The sequence below is a fragment of the Cephus cinctus genome, unplaced genomic scaffold (assembly GCF_000341935.2).
Source record: "Cephus cinctus unplaced genomic scaffold, Ccin1 Ccin1_scaffold0857, whole genome shotgun sequence".
Classification (NCBI taxonomy): Eukaryota; Metazoa; Arthropoda; class Insecta; order Hymenoptera; family Cephidae; genus Cephus; species Cephus cinctus.
The window spans coordinates 106,824-117,855 of NW_014333443.1; the positions used below are offsets into that span (position 1 = coordinate 106,824).

The 11,032-nt window shown below is 36.8% G+C and overlaps 1 protein-coding gene across 4 annotated transcripts in view; it reads right to left on the reverse strand.

The window, feature by feature from the left end:
• Positions 1-74: 74 nt before the first annotated feature.
• The window catches only part of LOC107270893, a 17,470-nt gene continuing 6,512 nt past the window's right edge, over positions 75-11,032 (reverse strand). For 2 of the 4 annotated variants that reach the window (XM_015746319.2, XM_015746318.2), the window contains 3 exons: positions 9,792-9,965; positions 4,555-4,729; positions 75-2,838 (listed from right to left, as the gene is read on the reverse strand). In XM_015746319.2, the coding sequence (XP_015601805.1) occupies positions 2,618-2,838; positions 4,555-4,729; positions 9,792-9,965 (570 nt within the window). In that variant the 3' untranslated portion in view covers positions 75-2,617. Of the gene's footprint in view, positions 2,890-4,251; positions 4,368-4,554; positions 4,730-9,791; positions 9,966-11,032 lie in introns of all 4 variants that reach the window. The other 2 variants (XM_015746320.2, XM_025088209.1) reach the window with 2 other exon arrangements.

Below are 11,032 nucleotides of genomic sequence, written 5' to 3' on the forward strand. Positions count from 1 at the left end.
ATATTAATAAATTGAATAAATTAAACACATGTGACAGTGATGGACTAATATCATGCGTTGCAATGACATCTTTGTACATGTGTATTAGTTTTATTACTTTAGTATTTTATAACACACAGGACAGATACATCACACGAAAATTCTAACTGGTAAGTGTGTTTATAAGATGTCAATATGAATCCATGTTTGAAGTATTAATTCTTAAACCTAGGTATAATACTTATTGCATATATCAACATTTATTCAGATTACTCACATTCTATTAATCTTTCAAACTGCACTCCAAAGAACGGGAGGCCAAAATTTCCCAAAAAGTAAAATTCCAAATAAAGACGGAAACGACGTATCTTTTTTTAGGAAAATAATAACACTATAAACGGACATGTATGTACGTGATTACAGATCTCTTTATATGTATGTATATACCTATACTGTATGGTACAAGACCAGTTCATATTAATTTTACGGGATAGTCAGTTTATTCTTATATTTTATCACTTCAAGGAAATTTATATGTAACGATTTTATAGTTTTTATACCATTTTAGGAATACGGAAGTTGTTGTGGCCAAGTGTTTGTTTTAGCCTAACGTCCCTGGCAAATGGCGTTATGTACGTTGAATATGGAGACAAAATATTTCTGGCTAAATCTCGAAAAATGAAAAATATTACAGCTTAGCAGTAATAAAGATTACGTGTTGAAGGTATTATATCAATAACGTGTACGTTGTATACATATTAACTCTTAACTTGTTCCCATAAACAATGACTTTATGGCGAAAAACAAACATGAAAATTTGGATTCAAACATCGATAAATTAACTATTGTAATCAATGAAACTTCAAAGACAATTAAATGCTTATAACAGGCATCGTAATGAAAACATAAAAAAGGGAAGAACATCCTTATTTTCTTTAAAAATTAATTTCCATAAAAACTTGAAGGAATATTTTTATCTTAAAGAGCTAATATTCTATTTTCATCGTTTTTTGTGGCGTGTCTTATTTTCCTTTTTCACTCATATTGTTCCACTTGATTCATTCTTTCAACACTATTTTTCAGGACATAAGATACATTTTAACGACAATGGCGCATCGAATTCTAGTCGTTTTCGAAAAATGAATAATAATGTAATATGTATACAAATTTCATCCAGAATTCACTTATAATAAATGAGTTCTCCACACTGGTGCTTCTGGCGTACAATTGCTAATGTTAGTAAATTCGAAAGAAATGAAAATAAAGGGAAAAATGAACAATGTAACATGATACTATCAATGTTTAATAGATGTTTGAATTAAGACAAAAACAAAACACGAACAAAGAATAAAATAAGAAATAAAAATAAAGGAAAACGGCTTTGGCATACAGAAACTCCGCATGGAATGAATATAAGCGATCAAATTAACGCGTTTCTTTTAAAAACGATAAACGGTTTCCTGCCAAGTTTCTCTTCTGAGCTGTGCAGTCAAATTTACAATTTTTTAATCTTTAAACGCCATTCTTGGGTGATGCCATTTAACCTTAAATACTCTAAGGTGACACTTATGGCCCTACTTTGGCAGTTTTCTTTATATCTAATCGGCCTACGGGAATGGGAGAACAGGGCGGGACGAATGTCTTTTTTCTCTTTTTTAATTTTTTATACAAGCATACACATACCGCAAAAACAATTTCCGCTAATTTCCTTGTCTCATTCTCACACATACACGCGTACCCTCATTAATTCCTAATTACTCGTAAGTTTAACTTCATGACGGCTATGCGACCCGATTTTTAATCGTACAATACACACAACGCTATGGACTTTTTAGCGACTTGACGAAAACAAAACAAAAGCTTTTAATCTCACGAAAAGAGTTCGATACAGGAGCAGCGAGAAAAGGAAAAGATCATATTAAATTGCATGAAACGGCACATAAAATCACTTGTACTCGTTGACTCGATGCCTGCGGGTAATATACAATTATGTATTAAAAAAAAATAAACGAAAACGAAATAATCCAAAAGAAAAACCTCGAAAGGAAGAAGAAAATTAAATGTACAATGATGCTGGTAACAGTGATATGTGCCTTGTATTTATATATTTCAGTAAATTGAACATAAACTTTCTTCGCGAATAACCGAAGAGTCAAATATTTCATTTTCTTTGAATTCTCGTTTTTTCTCTCTTCTCTTGACTTTCCTTAGTTCAACATTCAACCTCGCACTCTAAGTTTCTTTATTTCGCTTCTTACGCCATTAATGCGAACCTAGTTGGCAGTTTCGATGATTCATTGTATTACAGGAAATAGTTTATCGCAACGGTGCGTAATCACCCTCACAAAATCGACATGAAAACGCGTCATCGTGAGGTCATTTCCTTACTCATTGAAATACTAATATAAATGCATATACTTGGAATGATACTGTTTAACATTATTTACGCTTGGTCGTTCACACGTGCCCGACTACGTTTAATGCTCAAATTTTTCGAAAAAAAAAAAGGAGGAGGTATATATATATATATGTTCATCCTGCTTAAAGTTTGCAGGGTCGTAATCGCTTATCGTCGTTATCATTATTATAGAATATTCAAAATAAATTATAGAGGTCTTCCTTGGGAGACATTGTTCACTCAGAAAAGCATATCGGTGGTCGTTTCGGAACCCCAAGCTTCGCCATCTTGCGTAGGCTTCAAATAATCCACTTCTGTCAGGCTTTCCGGCTGTTGCGACGCACCGGTTGAACCCGAAGATATCGTCGTTGTTGTGACGAGGGCGCGGGTAACGCCGAGCTCGAAGCCTTCCGCCACCAGATCCACTTTGCTCGGTGTGTAGCTGGCTAGTCCACCTCCACCTAAGGGTCAAGCACTAGGGTTCATCTAAAAGCATACATCTAGGAGGCCGGCTAGAGACAAATAAGTAGACAAAATAGACAAAATTTCTACACAGCATATAGGACTGAACGTTTCTAGGGGGAAAACAAAAACATTTTCGTGGCAATGCGACTGTTATCATCAGAGTAGAAACGTATTTATACATATATAATAACGTTTATTCACGACTGAGCCATAATAGCCACTTTAATCCCTGAAAAGCAGGACTAAAGTAGCATTTAATTCCCGCATATTTGGTTTTCCCGCAAATTTACTTTATTCCCGCATTTTGCGGGAATAATGAACTTTATTCCCGCAAAATTTTGAATCTTTTTTTTTAATCTTGAAAATTATTGAAAGTTTTGAAAAGTCGAAAAATTTAAACATTTTGAATTTTTTGAATATTTGAAAAAACGTATATTTCCATCATAATGACGGTGGCTGAGTAAGTCCCACTTTTCAGGGAATAAAGTAGCTATTATAGCTCAGTCGTGAATAAAGCACTATATGTAACACGAGAGTAAAGTCGGTTATTCCCTCGGGTGATTTACTGCCCTCCCTTCGCTCGGGCACTATACTCTCACCCGCGGGAATAATCAACGACTTTACTCCCTTGTTGCATAATGTACTATATCATAATAGAAACATTCCTGTTTATCATTATATCCTCAAAAGATAAATAATCGCTTTTAGATAAAAGTGGACGGCAAAATTTATACCGATTTTGTTTCACTATTTTTGTTACTAATCCAGATAGCACAAACGAAGAAGGCCTCCGCCAAGACGTCATTAGAGGATCTTACAGGTGCCTCACGTCTTTCTGACACATCTATAAGATGTCGAAGCCTATGACACAAGATCTTCTGAAGACGTGTTATTGGTACCTTCGTAATTTTTGCTATCTGGGTATTTGCTGTCACGATAAGACTGATAGCAGGTGGTGACAACCTAGCAAGTGTGACACAGAAACACCAATGATTAGTAAAAGAAGTTAGTTACACATAATAATAACAACAGTTCGATTTTAGATTATCTAAGAGAAAAAAAGGGAGATAAAGTTGAAAAGACACTGGCTGATCTATGTATATCTAATAAGAGAAACTGCACAGCCAGTAGGTTGAAAAAGTAGCCAAACCTTGAAGTTAATGATGCCATTAAAAATGATTTAATGATATCGATGCTTATTGATAATATTGTACAAGTACGTAGATAAGTGCAAACAAGGAGCGCAATCACGTAATTCCAAGTAGTGGAATTGATCGATAAAGCAAAGTTCTTACGATAATAAGTGACATAACGGCAAAAGGAGAAGCACAGAGACACAAAACCACAAAAATATATCTCATTGGAGTCTATCCAAATCTAGTGAAATTTCGAAAATAAAAACATATAACCGTTATCGTTTAATACATGGTGGAACAATTCTACACCAAGGATTCCTCAAGGGGATCAAAATCCAGATGAACCTCTAGATCCATGCTTAAGTTAGGTTTATCGTTATGGCTGGTTTCTGTAAAAAAAAATGTTCACGCATTTTCCAAAATTCCTAACGATAACGATAACAGATTTTAGTAGGACAAATTATTTATCATTAATCTACTACGCGACACAGTTAGTAATGAATTGCATCGTGGTCAATGTTAGTCAAAGGAAAAAAATGCAAAATTCCTTTATTTTACTTTCTGTTCAACACTTACCGAGTAACGAAGGTAAACTTGTAGATGCTGATCGATTGCCGAGCGTGGCTGCCGTCGACTGATCACCGGAAACGGAAGTGTCGGCATCGACACTGGTGCCCTCGAATTCGAGCATAGAAGCCTCGCTGGGATATTCGAACGTTCTCGTAGCCGTATCGTCAAACTGTATCCGATGCTAAAACAACAAAGTTTCAAATGTCGCATACCGAGCTGATTACCAAATAAACAATTATTTATTGTCCTTAACGGGTGGAAAATCTACTCGTACCTTTTCATCAATATCGGCCGATATTGTTACCATAAATAATTACTATTCGTCATATACAATTAACGGTATTCAAGAAGAGGCCATCCAAACTTAAAGACTCAACGAACGCATTATTTTCTGATACCAATTAAGAATGCGCATTCTCATGAAAAAAACTGTGTACTATTAATCGCCGCCGTAAAGTCGAACACAGCCTACTACCGGAGACTACTAAACAACCAAACGCCGGAAAACGGCCAGTTTGCAGCAGCAATGACAGGGTGGGACCACAACGCCGCGATGTTAATTGGCCTGACAAATAACATATGTAGATATCAGCACCATCTACAATGTGACTTGATGAAGAATCGAAAAAACCGATACAAAAAACGCAGGTACTATTCCATTGAAAGATGAATGTAAAATAGGAAACACTGTTTCCTTCGGCAATACCAAATTTATTAGAGTCAGAAAAAAAAGTACCAGTTCGTCCTGGTTACTTATTTCATTGTCCCCCGTAATGTAAAGATAATGCACAGGAACGGTGTTTTGATAAATCAAGAAAAATATATTATATATGAATAAAGAAAGGGTAATGACAGTGACCACTGAATGTTAAGCCAGCGTAAAGTGTACAAAACTAAAAGTGTCACGAAAACGTGTGCTAGGAACGAGCGTGTAACTTCCCGTTGTACTTGAGTCGATGACCTTTACCAAGTTGGCAGCCTATTTTCATTGCTAATTACGGGTCACTGGATCGTGTCATCGTGACTCAGAGGAAGACGAGTTTAACTTCGGTCAATGCGATTTTTCAACTAGCGCCCACTTCTGGGATTAACAGTTCTGAGCACACAGGAAATCAAAGTGGCCTAACAATGCACCGGCATCTTTTTATGGTGCTATCATAACTTAGCTTATAACAGTATCAGCCATTATTTCAAGTAGAGTCAGTCCGAAGTGGACGGCTAGCTTAATTAAATGTATCCACCGTTCCTTTTGAACCTACTATGACTAATGTTATCATTAATCCATCACGCAAGAGTCCAACATCTCAGAAAGACGTTTGATCCTTCAATGAACAACACTCCTTCACAATAAGTACACGTCAGAGCCAGCAGACTTTGCATTACCGTCTCGAGTGCTACTTCTTACATGCGCCTCGCGAAAGTCAAACTCCGTTCAACTTCATCTTTAGTAAATTTTGCAATCTTAGACCGAGCACCAATCATGCACTCGTGCCCAAAAATTGGAAAATTTATAAAAATTTATATAAAAGTGCAGTTGATAAGTTCGCCTTCTACGAGCCTCATATAACAATCTTGTGCTGGATATTAAGAAGTTTTTTTTAATAAAAAAAAAAAAAAAAAATACTTTATAACGAAATCGGACGACATTCCTCATAGCTGGTTTGTCTGGTTCACCCCACAGACGCCATAATGGCGTTACGCTTCTGAATCGAGATATTAACCGTTATGTCGAGTCGCATATCTCTTCCTGCAGATGGCAACACTGCTTGTCTATTTGAATAAGAGGAGAAATGACCTAGCCCCGGGCGAAAAAAAAAACCACTCATATACACATATGGATAAGCACAATTTATACATGACTCGCGACAGTTCAAATAATGAAAACGGTATCCACAATTGTGCTATAGTATATGCAAAATATATCTACGCTATACAATATAACGTGATATAGCAGACATGCGTGCGATAAATGAATTTCAACGTAGGGTTAAGATACGCACACGCACCTACGTCATATACAATCTTTGCTGGCTCAACTATTCGATGTCCTATGTGTATAAGAGAGATGAGAAAAGGAATACAAATGAAAAAGATAAACACGCGCCGAGTCAGCATTCGTGCGAATGACGATGAGTCGTTATTATTAAAATATACACAAGGTGGAAGACAATAGGAGGCGTACTCTGCTGTGTACGGTTCAAGCAGGGCCGAATTTCCGTTGCATAATCGTTTCGATCATAATCGCCATCGTCCGCAAGGTCGTCGAGAAAACGCATCGTAACATTTTGAAATTCTTATTAGCTTATTTTGTTTTCTCCTCTCTCTCTCTCTCTTGTTTATCAATCGTCACGCCAAATGCTTGTTGCAAATCGACAGCAAGGTGTCAACTTTCTCACTGCTTTGACATCGCGCAACCTTCGTGATATCCCTTGCAGGTTATGTTTACGCGGCAAGTAGACACATAATGTATTCGATAACCATGCTATTTGTGTGTCCGTTTAGCGTTACAGATCGCTTCTATGTATTAGTCATTCATATGGAATGTGAATAGCAATTTAACTGTTTGTATAAAATATCAGTAGGCATTTAAAGTACTGTGAATGCGTGTGTTTACCTATAATGGCCAGTCTCGCTGTATGATCTAACGTAACCTAAAATTACCTTGTATACACTAAATACCACTTTTATAGGCACAAAGAGAACGAAGGCTATTGATTGCATGATTAAATATCTGCTAAATACGCTGCAGTCCATTTTTCTAAACTTGTAAGCTATGTGTAAGCATACGTGTATATGCATAACATTATACTTACAGCGAAGGACGTAAATATTCGCACGATAAAAAGATCGTCATAAAATGAACTGTAAATTTCTAAATTCATTTTTTTTCGACAAAACACGTCTATGGTATGTTACACTTAGTTAGACTTTAATATAAGCAAATATAAAGTATTAGACGTTTGAATGCAAAAGTATACTTGAAATTTAGCAATTATTTCTGTCTAATCAGTGTACATAACATATACAGAGCCTTTAACGATTCTCTGTATTAAGGCAGTACGGTAGAATTACGCCAGAAAGTTGACCGTACATCTTTTAATTCGGTTTAATTTCTAATCGAAAGAGCCCAATCAGCTGCGTCTGCTGGCTCAGAACAAACTTTGTTTACCGTCTACTTAAAGAGACATTAATTATTAAAATCGGGCAAAATTAAGGTGGTAGGAAAACAATGGTTGTATTTAGTCAGATGTCCGTAACTTTCGCAAAAGTTAGCAGGTTAACCTATGCATTAGAATATATTTCCAGATGGCTTGATATCTGAAGCGTTCACTGTAAAAAAATGAACATCGTTTACCGTATACTTATTGAGAATTTACTGTTAAACGAGACGCATACGGCGACTATCTATCTTTCACGCGCTCTTTTCCCCACCCGAAAAGGCTATAGAAAAAATGACGGTGCAGATTTGGTCGTTCCAGTAAGCAGTATAATTTATTCATCGGAGTAACTATTACTCGCTAGTATTAAATCCACATTTTTAATATTCATATTTTTCTATTTGCTTTATCAAATTAACAAATTATATATGTATATCTATTGATCTGACTTCAGTCAAACTCTACCATGCTACCTCAATAGACATTATTTTGCGTTTCGCGCAAACCCTCGACCCTTTGTGTAATTTTTCACACGGGTTAGACGCATGCGCGTCGATTCTATTTGAATTTAAAACTGAGAGAAAAAAACCAATTGAAAGCGTATGTACAAAATACATAAAGAGATCTGAACTTTTTGAAATTTACGACGAATAAAAAACAAATTATCGGAGAAATATAAAAAATAACGAAATAGATATTTGCGTTCTTTACGACTATTATTGACGAGCCTTAGAGTTGTTCGCGCGGAGAAACCGTTCGATACTCTCTCGATGTTAAACCGGATCGTAAAACTCGTCGATCGTGCTCGCGATGCTCAGCAGATATTCAAAAGATATCGAAGACCGTACCGAGCGATGCGAATTGTCATGACCGTCACGAATTTCAATGGATCTCGCGCCCGAGATGAATTGAAAGTATGTGTACGAGAAAGACATAGAGAAAGAGAGAACGAAGAAAAATAATAATCAAATAGTAATTAGGTATGGTCATCAACTGTTCGTAATAGCAATAGGTACGCTCATCTCATTGTTTACATCTTTACCCGTAAATAGAGCAATGAATTTAATGGTCCCCCGGATGTAAACGAGAGAAACAAGTCGGAACGACCGATTTGAGCATTTAGAATCGAGCAGCTGCGTCTATTTCAGTTTTTTAAGCTTTTTCTCCGCTTTTCATTTATAAGTGTCGTCCCTTCCACTGGTGCTACAACTTACTATCTATGGTCTACGACTTCAGGAATCACGACAGTAATTACTAGCCGCGAGTCATTAATAATTGAGCTAATCCATGTTAATCGCCTTTAACCCTTTCAAATCGGATTTTATAAGACACATTTAGGAACTTGTTTATGTCTTTCTACGTATAAATAAAGTTATATATCAAATAAAAAAAAAATACATTTTAGGTCCTTAGGGGTGATTGTATACATCCCATAAGACTTATTACTAAGGACACCATCAACCCGCCAGTACGTATTTAATCTCATTAATCATCCATAGTCTGTCCTTCTAATTATGCCAACTAAAGTTTTAGCACAGATAAGCGGAATAGCACCGTATCTATACCGCAACTTAAGGAACTCTTTGAATTCAAACACATACACGTATGGCAGATAAAACGAGTAAAGTGTGGATACGCCAGCACCACGTGGGGCCAAAAAGCGATCTATATTTATCAACAAGCGAGTCAAGCTGCTTGGAATACTTTTTTTGTATTGTTCCGACGAAATAGGATGTACAACACCTATTTCGAACTTTTGACGCGCAAGCATACACTCTGTATACAGTCGATCCACGAGTTCAATAGTTTTTTGACAGTTCGACAACAATGAAGTCTCTAGTCTCCGACACGTGGTTCTGTATAAAACGGTCGTTACAAAGTATGCTTGTGCGTCGTTTTACATTGAAATATATTCTATTTCTTATCTCAGCGTATATTTTTATTATTTATGGCAAGCTAGGTATGATTTTCTCAAAATTCCACTGCCCGCGAACTGTCAAATACCACATCGAACTCGCAGACCGATTATACGTTGATGACAGTTTGTATCTATATTTATCTTGCGAGAGAAGTCACTCTCTTTACCTTGTGATTTCTTGGTTGCCTGGAGAGATTACTATGGCCATTTATGAGAACGTTGTCGTTGGCGAACGAGACGTCGCAGGGCGACGGCGGTCCGCCGGTCATTTCCCATTCGGCCTCGTCAGTGGTGGAGCTGTCGAGCGTGGAATCCAGGACGATGATTCCACCATCTCCAGCCTGGAAAAGTGGAGCTTTATTCAGAACCGACGATTCACCACATTTAACTTTTATAGGAATAAGCATGTCGAAAAGTGTGTGGGTGCGAAGAGAAAGAGAGGGGGCAAGTTCTGAGAAGAGAGATGAACATTGAGTTCTTAGTGATAGACTTGTATTCGATAGTCACGCTCGATCCAACGGAAAATTATTAAGACCTTCGATTTTGAGTTATCTGTACCATGAATGGGGATAGGAGAGAGTTATGTGCATTTATATGTATAAGAGTGAGAAGAATGTAAATAGAAATGTTGAACAAATATCTTGACCTATTATCGTTCTTTTATTAATTGTCACTGTACAAAAGTAACGACAGAAGTAACAATCGTGACTCCAACAAAACTAACTCGTTTTATTACACGACCAAATAAAAATTGGGAAAGGAATATTGTTAAGGAAACCAACAGACGGGCACTAGGATACGGCGGCATTGGATAGAGAAAGGAATTCGTGAAGTATTTATATGAAAAACCAAAACTGGTTTTGTCGACCAGTATCCTACGCGCTTAATGCAGGTAAGAGCAACTGTTCTCTTAAAATCCTCATGTATCTCTATTTTACGTAATCCTACTAATGAATTTCATAATTATTGATGTCATAGGACTTATTAGGGTTCCGGCTTCCAAAGCCCCTCTGCCTTCCCTGATTTGTCAATTCAGTTCAAACTCGAAGGATTCTACGAGCATTGCGTGAAAAGCAGCAATAAAGTAGAAAACAAGACACGGTGGCGTAACGGAATAGGAAAAGACGTAAGAGAATGGCTCGAGCTGTTTTTGGTTTGAGGAGAAAATCTCGACAGCAAAAAAAAAGAAAGGAGAAATAATGGAGAGAGACGCCTGTCGAGAAATTAATTAAGCAATTAATTAATTTTTCCGTTTCGCGACATCCTTATTGAAGTTCCGTTCTACATCCGTTATCCCCACTTTTACGCTGTCACTGTCTCTTTTCCCATCGTACAATACGAATTCAATTTCGTAAGAAAGTATTTCTCTTTCGCCCTTCTTACTTTTCAATCCCTCCCTTCCCCATCC